At 41.0% G+C, this 16,397-nt stretch overlaps 1 protein-coding gene and 1 long non-coding RNA gene across 2 annotated transcripts; both read right to left on the reverse strand.

The window, feature by feature from the left end:
- Positions 1–587: 587 nt before the first annotated feature.
- LOC145444239 (uncharacterized) lies at positions 588–3,598 on the reverse strand. Its single transcript, XR_013916638.1, has 2 exons — positions 3,218–3,598; positions 588–2,254 (listed from the first exon to the last, which is right to left on the reverse strand). It is a non-coding gene; the product is annotated as an uncharacterized LOC145444239 (long non-coding RNA).
- Positions 3,599–13,029: 9,431 nt separating this feature from the next.
- LOC145438145 (uncharacterized) lies at positions 13,030–14,867 on the reverse strand. Its single transcript, XM_080315528.1, has one exon. It carries the CDS (start codon positions 14,693–14,695, stop codon positions 13,358–13,360), a length of 1,338 nt encoding a protein of 445 aa, XP_080171654.1. The 5' UTR covers positions 14,696–14,867; the 3' UTR covers positions 13,030–13,357.
- Positions 14,868–16,397: the final 1,530 nt, after the last annotated feature.

The following is a 16,397-nucleotide window of genomic DNA, read 5'->3' on the forward strand; positions in this document are numbered from 1 at the left end:
GACTTGACTTGACTCGGCGCTTCAAAAATGCGGATTGACTCGTGACTCGGAGCAAAATTCACGAGTCAGTTTCAAGTCATTAAGTAAGCTGTGTCGATTAAATAACCATATCGTATGTATGTTCGGGTTGTTCTCGATACGCCGGTGTCACTAGTGAAAGCAACCAGTCATTCGGTGATTGAACGTTTCACTGATTCCCCATAGTCACGTTACAAATAATTTGACCGCTAACGAAACAATCACAGCTTACGTTATCGCAGTGGCAATAGATTAATCTAATGGCAGTGGCTACTCGTCCGGTACCGGACGAATAATTTTCTCTGGCTATTCGTCCGGCACTGTGTGACGTAGGCCTGTTACTATGGAGACTGTATGCGTTTTTGACAGGCTTCGGTTTTGTACATTATTTATTCGCATTTCTGGTTACTGATTTGAATGGTTAAGCTGTTACTGATTTGTATGCTCATAATTATAGCTCCGAGGGAAAGTTTACGCCATACTAATAATTGCAAATTGCTGTCGTGAAAGTACCAGAACTTGACGCCCACCATTACCTTTACAAGAGATGTTCGCCTACGCTTAATGAAGTAAGAACAAGTAGGATACTGATTTGTATGCTCATAATTGGAGCTCCGAGGGAATGTTTGCGCCATACGAAGAGTTCCTAAGTGCTATCGTGAAATAACCGGATGCAGTCAGAACACGAACGATTCACTGAAATTCTTGCTGCCTCCACTTATTTCTGAACTCATGCAAGCACCGTTGACCTAACCAATGATACGTGAATTTATACCACCAAGACGGAATTTTCACCTCTGTTGTACTACGAGTACCCACTACCCATACTTGATGTTGCTGCACAGTAATGCTTGGAATACGAACTGAGAGAGACCGAGGGGCTTTTATTCTCATACAACAGAAATACAGAACAAATGGACAGCAGCAATGATGATACAAAAAACATGCGCATGCACAGTATTTGGTGTCGGATAGCAGAGATCGATGCAACCTTGGAAGTCAAGTGGTCTGATAAAACCCGCATGAAACAAGTATATGCCTACATTGTCTCTGCATGATCATTCTGTAACGAATTGTAGTTGAAAAATTATATGATAGTAGCAAATGAATGAATGATAAAATGTGTGGACGAAGTAGGGCAACAGTGGTAATGGTAATCCATTCAAAATGATAGGTCTTTGAGTAGTCGATAAATCTCTTGGTTAGGTAGCTAGCTATTAAGTAGGCCCAGGTAGATATTTCCCTTCAACGAGCGTCTTGTATTATGGAAGTGAACATCTGAAGCAGGTATGAAAAAGTCATCAAATACATACGACAAACTGTTGCAAAAATACTGATCATTGGGTGATAATTTGGTACGCATGGTACGATTTAGCAGGGTCCAATACTGCAAAAAATTTTTGCTGGTATTTCCCCACATTCTGTATTGCGAGTGACAGTGAATGCTGTGCATTCAATTTGCTGCTTCCAAGATATTCAAGCATTGATAGTGTGATTTCAATGTGAACATCGATCATGAAGAATAGCACTGAAGTACTTTCAATGTCACAGTTGCCGCTACATATTTTTCTAACAGAGGCATTTTTTGCAGCAGTTACAGAACCATTTCTTTTGTTTCGGGGAAGTGTTTAGTCGAGCACATAGGAGATGATCCCGGTTGAGACAGGAGTAACAGCCACTTGAATTGCTTTTAGTAAGTTGAAGGTCGCATATTCCACAGTACCAGTCCTTCTGACTATATTTACTTTGGAATGCCATCATCACAGCAGCCATTACATCATATGCGAAATATTTCTCGATGTGGAGTATATTCACAGTCTCATTAAGGCAGCTGTTGGGGATGAAACAAGTGTCAGACGTGAAAGACTTACTGCCCAATTTCTTTCTGTACATTTCTTCATAGTGTCGGATGGTAATACGATCCATGACAGCATCACTGTAAATGAGGCAGAAATAAAATTTGCTGTCGTTCTGCTTGAAAGTAACTTACATCTGTCTGTGTCTTCAGGATGTCTTTTTTAAATGCAACTGGAGCGTCACATTTCTTCTTCGTTCGTTACTTTCGCTCTCTCGATCGTTCTGGTGACGCACACCGCTTAATCGCAAACCCAAGCCTTTTGGGCATCCTCTTTTCTTTAGTTTTGCTCGCAAAAGTGTCAGACTCTTCACTATGAGATTCTGCCCATCCTCTGCCGTACCAAACCTGATATGATCTTGGCTCTCTTTACGGAAAGTGCTGCAATGAAATGTGATGCGTTACCCTGTGTTTCAAGTGTAATGCACGGCATGTGTGGCAGTGCCGCTGCTCGTAGTCCAGTAGAAAGCAAAAAGGGTGTAGGCTAGTAGACTTTCTTATCCACAACCATCATACCATGTTCCCCATGAACATGTTCAAATTTATAGGCTATATATTTGATTTTTGGTTAGGTTATCAATTTAGGATTGCGCCTGTGACGTGTCGCAAGGTGAGGTGATGGGGTTAAGATTGTGGTTTCGGCACGCGTGGGGTTAGGATCGGGGTGCCGTAAGATGAGGTGGTGGGTTTGGGGTTGCACATGTGGGGTGTCATAAGATAAGGTGGTGGGGTTGGACTGTAGGGTTAGGATTGGGGTGTCGCAAGATGAGGTGGTGGGGTTGCACTGTGGGGTTAGGATTGGGGTTTTGGCACGCGTGGGGTTAGGATCGGGGTGCCGTAAGATGAGGTGTTGGGTTCTGGGTTGCACGTGTGGGATTAGGATTGGGGTGCCGTAAGATAAGGTGGTGGGGTTGGACTGTAGGGTTAGGATCAGGGGTTCTGGCGCATGTGGGGTTAGGATTGGGGTGTCTAAGATGAGGTGGTGGGGTTGCACTGTGGGGTTACGATTGGGGTTTCGGCACGTGTGGGGTTAGGATTGGGGTGCCCTAAGATGAGGTGCGGAGGTGGTGGGGTTAGGGTTGCTCTGTGTGATTAGGATTGGTTGCGTGTGTGAGGTTAGAATTAGGGTGTCGTAAGTTGAGGTGGTGGGGTTGGGGTTGCACGTGTGGTGTTAGGATTGAGGTGTTGGGGTCATAGGAATAGGGTTGGAGTTTAGGCTGAGGGTAATCCAACCCTCATTTCACGATACCCGACTACAAAATGCTCATGGGGAACACTGCTTCTTGATGTTCAAGTTGTTATGAACCCGGTGAAAATACCGTATTGTATGTAACTAACGCTTACTTGCCGTTGGTTAGGTCGAAGACCCGTAGATGAGCTCTGAAATCTGCGACCGCCGCGGATGCAGTGAAAAGATATCTGGCCAGTGCCCACTGCCCATATACCGTAGTTGAGCGCATTATTCAAATTTCGCCGATTGATTCGCTTTCTTACTGCATCAAGCACACGCGAATCTCTCTTGTAGAGCTGGACGTAATTTTCTTTCTGGTATTTCACCAAAGCACTTGCCAAGTCTTCGTAAGAGGCAAAATCTCGAGGAATCCATGCTGCATTTACGGCTCACAGTTCCGGAAATCTACGTACCCATTCTGCAGTTACGGCGTGCTTACGCCGGACGAATAGCCTGAGGAACTTAATTCGTCCGGTACCGGACGAGTAGACACTTCCTAATCTAATAGCAACGTGTATCTTTGTTTCTTAGACGGCTCAGTGCTAACATTGCGGATGCGCTCATCTTTACGAACCATGTTGTTTGATATAAATCGAACGAATATAGTTTACGAGTTTATATTCTCACGCATGTCTATAGTTGGGCAGTGTGTCACATCAATTCCTTCAACTTGTCGAGGATTCGTAAGTAGTATAGTAGATCGGTCGTGAGCGGCCATTGGTTCTTACGGGCCCGCTCGTGAGGTGCCGCGAAACTCGTGTTGGTGATGGCACCCTTTAGACCCCCTTCCGCTGGTGAGATGCCATGTGTTCTTATGGGATCTCTGGTGATGGTACCCTTTCAGGTATAGGCTGCGTCGGTGATGTGCCGTGAAAACTCGTGTTGGTGATGGTACCCTTTCAGACCCCCTATCGCTCGTGATGTGCCATTGTTTCTTACGGGATCTCTGGTGATGTGCCATTGGTTCTTATGGGATCTCTGGTGATGTGCCATTGTTTCTTATGGAATCTCTGGTGACGGCACCCTTTCAGGTATAGGCTGTAGCGATGATGTGCCCACGGATTCTTGTCTCGTAGTGAACTAATGTTGTTGGTATAGGTTGCGGTCATGAGGTGATGTTGATTACGAAGTATATTGATCACGTGATTGATCCTTAGTTATTGTGTATACCCCAAATTATTATATATGAGCGATTCGAGTTATTCCTAACGTTTACGATGATTGCGACTTGAATACATCGTTATTCTTATGGACGCGGCGGTGATTCGTACTTTCGGGTATAGACTGCGTCGGTATGTCGTACTTTCAGCGAAAAAGGTGCGAAATAGTTTGCTAAATCTAGGAATCAGTCGCATGGTAATGTTTTGGTAATTAGTTTGCCACAGAACCGGCGTAGACGGCGATTCGAATATCAACAATAACCACAATAACCACGCTCACAAACTAACACTTCAAAAAGGTGTGAAATAGGTTACAAATCCCGCGATCGCTCACAAGATAATACCTAAGACATAACCATCGCTCGCGATTTGCTGTTACATACATTCCAATCACTCACGAGGTACTATTTTGGTAATTATAGTTTGTCGCAGAACTGGATTTCACTGGTAAGACTTAATATGTAACGAATAACCGAACCGTTGCAGACGGTGATTCGAATACCGACAAATTCTCACTTATTTTCTGATCCAACCCTAATCCTTTGCGTTGTTGGCGCTTATTCAACAAGGTGTGAAATAATTGTAAAATCCTACGTCGCTGACACGATAATGCATCATGCATAGCGATCTAGTTAAAGTACGGTGTCGGAATCCATTCGCGAGATGTTCTATAGGTAAATTGAGATAATCCGAAACGAAATATTTTGACTTTGGCGTAGTGTGAATTGAAATAGGATTGACAAACATGACTACCAACTTTCCCACAGTCCCATTTCGATATTATACGCACATTGATTTGAAACAAGTAATGAAACATTGCAACTCTTCGCGATCCGGCTTTCCGTTTGTCAAAGAGACATTTTAACATCTTACCATACTCAAAAGAATTATTCACAACATTAACCGGTGTTACAAATCTAGTTTTCACTTACTTGATTATATCACTACAACTCGCAAACTCGAATTGATTCATCTGGTTGTATTCATATGACCGATAATTTTATCCAACTGTAAAGGTCATTATACTATTCTGTAAGACAGAGTATTTACTAATCGGTGCATATACGACTTGACATAAACATATTATATTTTGAGTATACGAGATTTGAATGTCTGAACAATAACTGAGAAATAATTTATCGCAATTAAATCCGCATATTATAGTGTAAAATATATTGGAATGCCAGCAACTCTTTACGATCATAGTTACTACCGCATTAACTAATTTACCCGGCCAACTCGTCATAATCATTCCTGAAATCAACACAAACATGGTCACTGACTTGAGTTAACCACAAGACAGCATCAAGTTTTAAATCCGCTTGTAGCTCTCGGATTATTCGCATGCATCGATAGACAATATTGTTGAACTCATGAGTATTCTATTTCAATGAAGTTTCGTTTTATACCGACTGCGAAAGTTAATATCGAATTGTAAGACTTGAAAAAAAAATCACATATTTGTTTGACGATAACACAGACATGACAAAAAACATAACCGAGATTTTATAAACTATAGTCATATTACTCTACACATCTATCAATATCAGAATGCAAGTCGTCAAAATTTTTGTTTAAAGTAACATTTCACTTTTGGAATCGGATTCGTTATAGCCATACAAATTACATTAAACCCAACACCAAAACAAAAGGACTTTTTACTTCATTAAAATCAAATCATTCGTCTTCGACTTGTGCTTTATTAGATTGCGCGCGACAGTTCGTTACGAATGAGCTGAAACCAAAGTTGAGAAATCTTTGTGTCCACAGATATAGAGCATGCATATAGCTAACACAATCACGAATCGGCGTTTCTGAGTATTTCACGGAGGTAATAAACTTGTTAGTGTCACCTATCTAAAAGTATGCATGCGTTCGATTTCCATACCGCCTGTTGCGACGTTTAGGATTCGCTTACAATGACCAAAAGTGAGGATTTAACATTAATGTCGTTACTGTTGGTATCCGCAACAGAGAATTGAAACATTACACAGTGTGAAAATATCTCTTTGATATCAAAGCACTATCCCAAGTACACGATTAATACTCAACTTCGTTCACACTTTCTATAGAACGTGCTAAATGTAAAGTATCGCGAGGACTCTTTGATCATTACAAAAGTAAATTGGGATATGTTTGCTAGACGCATCCAATTCAACTAGAAATGTCTACTGCACAACACTCGTAATATCAAGGAAGTACTTGCTACACTGTAATTCACTAAACGTGTTTTGCATTGTTATTGATTTGTAGTATTGATTGAAATTGTTTTTGAACCCTCAAATAATAATAATTCCCGACATGAAACCAAGCCGCTGAAAGTCGTTGCCACCACAAAGAAACAATTTGCACGATGTTTATCAAATGTGTCCTATAGTTCGGTGTACTAGAATTATTTGTGTAACACATACACCGACAAAGAAATCGGAAATTTTTCCGTTGTCATTCGCGCGACTAAGAACATCATCGCTACAGCCTATACCTGAAAGGGTGCTGTCACCAGAGATCCCATAAGAAACAATGGCACATCACCAGAGATCCCATAAGAACCAATGGCACATCACCAGAGATCCCGTAAGAAACAATGGCACATCACGAGCGATAGGGGGTCTGAAAGGGTACCATCACCAACACGAGTTTTCACGGCACATCACCGACGCAACCTATACCTGAAAGGGTACCATCACCAGAGATCCCATAAGAACACATGGCACCTCACCAGCGGAAGGGGGGTCTAAAGGGTGCCATCACCAACACGAGTTTCGCGGCACCTCACCAGCGGGCCCGTAAGAACCAATGGCCGCTCACGACCGATCTACTATACTACTTTCGTATTTGATCCTCTATATTGGCCGATAAAATCAGACTGTAGCATGTAACTATACAATTACTCGCGTATTTTATTAGCAGTTCTACGTTTGCATGAGTGCTGCAACATCGTCTTGCATGTATATTTTACTTTATATTCGTTATTTGATTTCAGATAAATGGCCAATCCATCTGTCCTTAATCCAGTTAGCAAAATGTAATGATTTCTCATCGTCACTCATACTTCGAAAATTCAATTTGACTTGAATCGTGACTTTACTCGTGACTTGACTTGACTCGACTTGACTCGAGTCACCTCCAAAAAACGAGTGACTTGACTTGACTCGAGTCACCTTTGAAAATTGATTGACTTGACTCGAGTCAAAATGTGCAATAACTCGAGATTACTCGTGACTTGAAGGTAGTGACTTGATCCCAACACTGGTCGGTACTCACTTTAACCAGACCTCTTGTATGATTTAAATCGAATTTTAAGTTTATAAGTTTATTTTACTCGCCAATCATCGGTGCAGACTTACATTGTATCTCACGGATGTGTATAGGCGGGCTCGTGTCAATTCGTTTTTGAAGATTCGTATTCTATTCTCTATTTTGGCTGATAATTCTAGACTGAATCGATACAGTTACATATACGCAGTTTAGCAGTCCTATGTATGCATGAGCGATACGACGCCTTTTCCGCGTTTACTTACCTCTATATTCACCCCACGATTCAAAATTAATGGCGACATTGAAACAGCTATCCAAATGCAATGCCTTAATTATGCCTCGTACTTTTAAAAATCAACTTGACTTGAATTGTGACTTGACTCGTGACTTGACTTGACTTGACTTGACTCGAATTGACTCGAGTCATCTCCAAAAATCTAGTGACTTGACCTGACCCAAGTCACTTTCAAGAATAGATTGACTTGACTTGACTCGAGTCAAAATGTGCACTGACTCGAGATGACTCGTGACTCGAAGGTACTGACTCGATCCCAACACTGATACCCACAATGACCTGGGTCAATGTCAGGAATGGGTCTCTTACCTTCCGAGAACCTTATCGTAATATGAAATGGCTGGTCTGCGAAAAAAGGTGGTGGCCGGGGTGAATATTGCAGATCACCACCACCAATGCTCCACTAGACCACTGCTTTCTTGTAGGCCTGAGGGAAAGAAAAAAATTGAGGTTGCAAAGTTCGACATCACATCCAAAGCACAAATTTGGAATGCGATCGACAATCGGTATGGTAGTAGGGAAAAGATTTGTCGTCTTTTGTTCGTCTTTTAGTAATAGATTACCTATCAGAAAAATAGACGCATGGAATTGTATTCAAAATAAAATTTAGGCAGGATTCGAATCGGATATTTGTAATATAGACACAAATTTGGAAATGCGATTTTTGGTAATTCCTATTTACATGTGATTACTTATAGAATCCGAGCTACTTTAAAATTTGGACTGGGATCTGAAGCCCGAACAATAGAACTGGGATTTCGACAAAATAATTCACGTGCTAGCTATAGCTTGTACCAGTGGCGGCTCGTGACAATATCGGGTGGTTGGGCAAGGGTTGCAAGCGACTTTTTATTAAGATGACGTCACCATGGCGTTTTCCAACGTAAACAAGTAACTTAACACTAGAACGAACAAGTGGCTTTTTTGACGCATTTTCATTTTTGAAGAGCTGGCATTCAGTCAAATCTTACGCCCTTCGGCTGAAACTTCTTGACTTTTATTTATTTTATGTAGGCCACCTTACCTATGATTTTCATCACTCATCTAGTACAAATAAAAAAGTTATACACAGAACTACCTAGAACTACCGAGTGGCTTTTGTGACGCATTACAGTTTTTCTACCTTAAGGCATCGCAGTTTCATATTCTTGAAAGTGGTTATGTATCTGCTAGACGCAGAAAAGTCGTTTGTAACAACAGAACTTTGTTAATATCGACTTGGTCTAACTGTGTTAGCAACAACATCCCTTGTAATAGAAGGCCGTGGATCTTCCTCGTTCCGAGTCCCCAAAGCTCTGTAATCTTATATTTCTGAAGCTCGACGTGTTACAGGGCATGGCATTTGAAAAGTACCACGAGACCAAGCCGACATCTGTATTGTCCATACTAATATACTATAGGGTTGTACAAGGGCAAAGGGCCTTTGCACTCGTCTACGAGATGGATCTTCGAGGGGAGATGGAGCTGAATCTTGTAAATCGAATGCATATGAGAACTGAGGGCATGAATGCATTATGTTTAGTCAGACCCTTTCGAGGAACAGATTTATGGAAGTCATGAGCTTTCTATTGACATAACGAGGAAAAAAAGGTGTAGACTCGATAAAGATAATATTGTTTTCGTTAATTACATGGTCGAAATGCCACCAAATAATTGGGGTAAAATGTCAGATGGTGGACGCTGCTGCTGCCTAGTATTTGTACAAGGGCGTCTCGTATTTAGGCAAGGATAGGACAGGACACCTCGTCTATAAGCTATACATTTGCCAAGCATCGTAATGTGAAGAGTCTGATGTAATCCATCTCGAAACAATGTTACGTGAATGTGGCTGTATACGCTTGGAAAGGCAAGCGAAGTCCCAGTTGACACTATTGTCAAAAGTTGCTTGAAGCTACCCAGGACCAGAAGGAACACAGGCAGCCTCATGTATCCACACTTTTCAAAGCTATCATCTTGTTGATAAGCGTAACGGCGAGATGCCAGTGTATAGAGATCGAAGTTTTACACCTATATATTGAGTTCACTCCAACCGAAGGTAACTGTTTCCTTCAGAAACAACACAAACAAGAAACCAGTGTCGGTTAAATGTTATAACGAAACAAAACCAGGGGGATATTATTGGCCAGGTTTCAAAGCAGTATTCTATGAAGGTACCAACAAGTCGACGATGGTCCGGGCATGTTTTCTTAGAATGTAAATGATCTTCTACTTGCCAAAATGCCGATACTATAAAAATATGCAAATCCAGGGTTAGTTGCGAGATTGCATTATGCAAATCTTATCTGATAAGCTTTGTGATATGTCAGCAATAACCAAGAATGGTGTGGCTAAGGCGGATCTGGAACCTACTCCAAATTTGTAAAGAACGTGCTCAAATACCAAATGCGCACCAGAACAACACTTATAGGCCTATGTTGCACCAAAAAAACGGCGATTTGTTATATAAGCGTTGCACTAAGGTGTGTCTAAAATATTGCAAGTAGCTGTGAGCGCAATAAACAATGGTTTCTGATGCCGTTTGTTGAGATTTGAGCTGATTTTTAACTCCATTGAATGCATTTAATCGAAGAAAATTAAACATGCGTCAAAAAAGCCACAAGGTAGTTCTAGGTAGTTCGAAGTTCCGGTAGTTCTAGTGTTAATGATGGTACGGTAACATGAATTTGCCGGCAATAGTGATTTTAACGTATGTGCCACGAGAGGTCCGCCGGTGAGCTGTGACTTGAAGTGTGGTAACTGCGTAAACGGCGTACGAAACAGAGATTCAACACGGTTCATGTTCGCACTAGACCTGGAAATGACTATAACTGGAGAGATAGCGTAAGCCTAACTAGAAAGGTCAACGAGTTCGGACAGATACGCAATTGTTATCTCATAGCTTGGGCCTGTCATATTGAATCCAAAACATCATTTTGAAGAACTAAGAATAGCAGCCTCGGAAATTCGGTCTCGGTACAGCATAGGAGATTTTGGCCTTGAAACTGGAGACTGTAACACAACACATACGGCTTTATTACTGTCCAATGTCCATAGGTCTGCTGCGAAATCGCCTTTGGAAAATATATTACCGAATAAATACGTGGATGTAAGCTTTAAACTTAGTACACTGTTACATGACATCATCGAGAAGTGGTCTCATGGCCCTTTTCGGTATGGTACACTGTCAAAATTAATGCGAACAGACCAACACCGAATTTTGCGCAAAATTTACTGAGGAACAGGCTAATTAAGTGATCAGCTGTTAGCCGCCGTCGAAAACGAAATAGCTATCGCGCTCGACAGCAGGGGGTTGTGAGCAAATGGCTTGAAGGCCACAATTTCACGGTGAAATTGACATTGGAGAATATAATATCAAAGTAAATATTTGAATGCAAACTGAGAATGATATCATCATCTCAGTTAACGTTAGCGCAGATACACCGGCTTTTGCGTGAAATACGCAATGCGTTGTATGCTAAAGTGTCAGATCGGAGCACATCTCTACCATACTCGACCTTGATAACGAAATTACTGCCCTAATCACTGAGTATCAACCTTGAGACTTGGCAGAGCGTTCGATACTAAAACCAAGATATACCACGCAAAAGCTTATGACTGATCTAGGTAAGGAGCATCGTTAAAATCAATAGATACCAATACCGGCTTTGCATATAATCTGTTAGCGATAAATGACGAGTCAGCTCTCACTCGAATTAGGAAACGAAATTACCACTAACACAGTTCAGTGACAAACTTAAAACTTTGTACAGCGTTCGATACTAACATTACGACTTACCGTGCCAAATTTCATAACCGATCTCAGTATTGAACATCGTCAAAATCAATGGATACCAATACCGGCTTTTGAGTAAAATCTGTTTGCGATACATGGCGGATCAGCACACACTCAACTTCGGAAACGGAATTACTACCCTAAACTTTAAGTAGAAACCCTGAAACTGAGGGCAGTGTTAAATACCACCATCACGACATGACATACCAAGTTTCAAGAGTTTTCATGGTGTGAAACACCATCAAAATCGACCTATACCAGCAAAGGTCGACTAAACGCGTATTACGGTAACCGAGTTCAGATATAGATACGATTGTTACATCACACCTTAGGGGCGACCAGGCATATTTGCCCCGCTTGCTCGGCCATTTTACGAATAGGAGAGAGTAAATCACCGTTTCTTTATTGTGCGCGGCTTTGAGAGAATAGACAGTGAAAGCTTGATATGAGCGCTACCGGGGCATGCCCCGGCTAGGCATTCGCAAAGCGAAAACACGGAAGAGAATTCGATTTTCGCAGGACTTCGCTATATATGGGCATTTACAAGCGAAAGGACAAGAAGAATAGGATTTTCGCTGTGATTTGGGTATATGGAGATTGGTGTGTGTCTATAAATGGTAAAGAATTGTTATTGAACAGAATATTAGGTGGGGCAATGCCCCGGTTGCCCTATAGGACGAGCCGCCACTGGCTTGTACCGCCCTAACTCACCCGCCTATGCCATGAATCATAAGCTTATTTGGTTCGGCTACAGGTCCAGTAATATCGCAATGGCAGATACTCAGTCGAATTGAATGGGGAGGGTTGTAATGACTCGACTTGAGTTGCGACTTTTCGGTGACTCGACTTGACTCGAGTCATTTTTTCAAAATACGGAAAATGACATTACACTATCGGAGTCATAACACTATGACTCGGACTCGTGCCTCTGAACACCCTTTTATGGCATTTTCCAGTTGTCTTTGTATACGATAGCTTGACTCTCAAAGCTATAAAGCAAGACGAATTTAGAAAAAGGAAGACATTTGGGCGTCATCGGAAGACATTTTTGATATGGTTACCGCTGTAATAGGTCGATTTTAATCAAAGTTGTGCCAGGCGATTGCATTACGGACTACTACCATTTTTAATTCAATGATTCGCAATTTACTTGTCCATCCCCGACATCTGAGTTACAGAATAAGCTGCAGAAAAAGTTCATAAAAATGGCGGGCGCCAATTGACTATGCGGCGATTTAATTGGCAAAGAAGCGTCTTGCAATGTTCAAGGTTGTGGTTCACATCAACCAAAATCTACTTAGTAAACCACATTTATAATCTGCCCCCATTTCGTTGACGTGATATTTACTGGAAGTCTGAATCTGTCTTCTGTACTTAGTCGAGCATAGCAATGGACTAATTCTGAATCCAATCTGACACTGTATTCATATCGGTCCCTTTCACACTCAACTATTTATTGGCTGAATTCAAAGTCAGGTAGCGTTGCTGCATGTTATCTAATATGTAATGCAGTCTAGTAATTACATTGCTGCACTTCGCCCGATTTGCATTCGGCACACAAAGATCTTTGCATTGAGCATAAGATTCAATCACACATCAGAAATGAAAACACAAACAGAACGTGTTGAGCACTACACAATAATCCGTAACAACTGATTTCCACATACTTTGAATTGTTCGAGACTATCATAATCAGCGATTAATGTAGTCAACGCACTTGAATTCGTGAGCAACAAATTATATCCAAACATAGTTTGATAGCTCAATCTCAATTTTTGACATCAACATGAATACCAAGATGTCTATTCAATTTAGATTTCCAAATAAATCGTTTTCCACAAACATCGCATTTATGACTTTTGATACCAACATGCATAGCCATGTGTATTCTGAGGTTATCCCTTCCTGTGAATTCTTTCCCACATACATCACATTTATGGATTTCGATACCAGCATGCAAACGAAGATGCCTATTCAAGTTTGATTTCAAAGTATATCGTCTCCCACAAACACCGCATTCATGGTTTTTGACAATAGCATGCACAGCCATGTGTATCTTCAGGTCACCTTTTCGCATAAATTCTTTTCCACAAACACCACATGTGTGGTTTTTTACACCAGCATGAATAGCCATGTGTTTGGTGAGGTTATCGTTATGCTTGAAATCTTTCCCACAAACATTGCACTTATAATTTTTGACGTTGAAATGCATCTTCATATGGGTATTGAGGTCACCTGTTCGGGCGAATTCTTTTCCACAAACATCACATTCATGACTTTTGCCACTAGCATGCACAGCCATATGACACCTTAGGCCCATATTTTGTCTGAATTCCATCCCACAAACATCGCATTTATAGTTTTTGATGTCAGCGTGCAGATCCATGTGTGACTTGAGGTAAACTTTTGCCGCGAATTCTTTTCCACAAACATCACATTTGCAGCTTTTACCACCGGCATGCACCGGCACATGTGAACGGAGGCCATCCAGTTGCACGAATTCCTTCCCACAAACATCACATATATAATTTTTAACATCATTGTGAATATCCATGTGATTGTTTAGATTGCTGATATGAGCAAATGTTTTCCCGCAAATGTCACATCCATGATTCTTGACATCGACATGCATAGTCATGTGATTCGTCAGGTTACTTTTTCGCACAAATTCTTTTCCACAAACATCACATTCATAGATTCCAGCACTAGCATGCATAGCCATATGTAGCTTGAGGACTTGATTTTGCGTGAAATCTTTTCCACAAATACCACATTTATGATCCTTGACACCAGAATGCACGTCCATGTGTCTCTTGAGGTGACTCTTTCGAGCATATTCTTTTCCACAAACATCACATTTATGATTTTTGACCTCAAAATGCATATCCATGCGAGTCTTGAGGAGTCCATTCCGAGACAATTTTTTTCCACGAACATCACAGTTATAGCTTTTCACTTCGGCAGATTTAGCTTCATGAATATTGATGCTGCACTTTCTAATGCATTTATCACGGCGAATGTCGCATTGGTCATATTTTGCTTCATCATCTTTGCTCAGAACCTTCAACTTCGTGTTAGAATCAATTGAGAACGATTCCCCGTCCATCTCGATGCAGGTTGTTTGGAAACAGCGAAGCACAAACGAATTCAATAATGAAGTGAAAACGTTCGATTACAGATGTGTTGATGAATAGGCTAATAATATTTGGAGTTATAGCAGACTGGAATGAAAAAATCATCGTTAGATATCTGCAACCCAACATTCTTAACACAGTAATGACGCAAAATAAATATGTATTTGACGTCAACAAACTTGAAGCCTACATACATTACACAAAAAAAAAATTTATAAGTAGAATACTATTGCTGTCTACAGAAGAATAACGGCTTCTAATATCGTTATCTCAGTCTCATATATGATCCATATGTTGGTGAAAACGATATCAATGAGCTAATCCTTCTTTAACAATCTAGTGTTTAGAAAAATTCATACTCACAAATTTAATATTGTGGTTGGGTCAACATGTCACAACCTCACATGTACCTTTATGTTATATCAAATGGGTTGCTTTTGCTGAGTAGATGCATGTTGAATTTAAGAGCATAGTTCAGTATCCCGCTATTTTACCTACCGAAATTCAATATGAGATCCCTGAGCATGGGTCTATACCAGTGGTTCTTACCCAATGTTCCATGGGACACTGGGGATTTCGTGGGCGTGAGGACAGTCCAATAATTATAGGATATTGATTTTTGAGAATCCGAATCCGTCCGACAGCTTGCGTGTCTGTGAAACTATTCGTCCGAATCCAAAGAATCTGAACCAACTATAATACTATATCCGAAAATCTCGTCCAAAAATCCGTACAACTGAGCTGAGATACAGTTCTGCACTGGAATATCACTATAATTGTTTGGGATCGGGCATGTTATTTGTTATTCTTTATTTGATGACGTTTTTAGGGGAATCAGTTTCCAGTTCAATTGTCCTTTATTTCTATTTCGCTTTTCTAATCATTCTAATTGTCTGATTTCAATCCTAATTGTCAGGGTTGTAACCAAGTCACGAGGCCCCGAGTAACAAGTCAATCTCACTCTTGTAGTTTTGACTCGAGTCAAGTCGACTCATTTTCAATTCACCACCGAGTCAAGTCCGAGTCCAAGTCATCGAGCAGAGGGCCGAGTCATGGTATTATGACTCGAGTCCAAGTCATTGTATTGACTGCTCAGTTTCTAGTTAAAGTCTTGTTAAACCCCCTGTATTACCTGTTTAGTGATATCGAATGGTTCGCATTTACAATATACTAATTTTCCCCATTTTTAGCAGTTTCTGGTCGCATTTTCAAGTACCAGTATCAACAGACGAAATCCCAATATTGTGATTACTTTACTATTCCTTGAAATTATAATGAAATGCCGGTCTTGGTCGTCTGTGTCTCGAGTCCTAAGACTTGGTTCGAGGCATGCGCAATAGGGTTGTCCAAAATTTGGAAAATCTTGAAAATACTCCGTGATTGTGTCTCATTCTATAGATTATTCATAAAAAACAACAATGAGCCTGAAAGAAGCTCATAGGAAAGCCGATAAGATTTCGGGCAAAGCGTTTGAAAGTAGCTGCCCAATAATGGGCGTGCCACCGACCATAGAACGGCGAGAAGACTAGTAACCAAATAACCACGGCTCTTGATTGACTAATCGGCTATGCTTCAATGATCACGACAGCAGCAGCTGGCTGATTAGGTGTTCAGCGAGTCTGCTACCGGCGGGGATTCTTAAAGCGCATAGGTAGTTGGTTGGCAGATGATGAT

The sequence above is a fragment of the Botryllus schlosseri genome, chromosome 1 (genome assembly GCF_051294905.1).
Source record: "Botryllus schlosseri isolate E-star chromosome 1, Bs_hap1, whole genome shotgun sequence".
Lineage (NCBI taxonomy): Eukaryota > Metazoa > Chordata > Ascidiacea > Stolidobranchia > Styelidae > Botryllus > Botryllus schlosseri.

Bases quoted from the DNA above. Each gene is read 5' to 3' on its own strand.
- LOC145438145 (XM_080315528.1), bottom strand. From the start codon at position 14,695: ATGGACGGGGAATCGTTCTCAATTGATTCTAACACGAAGTTGAAGGTT.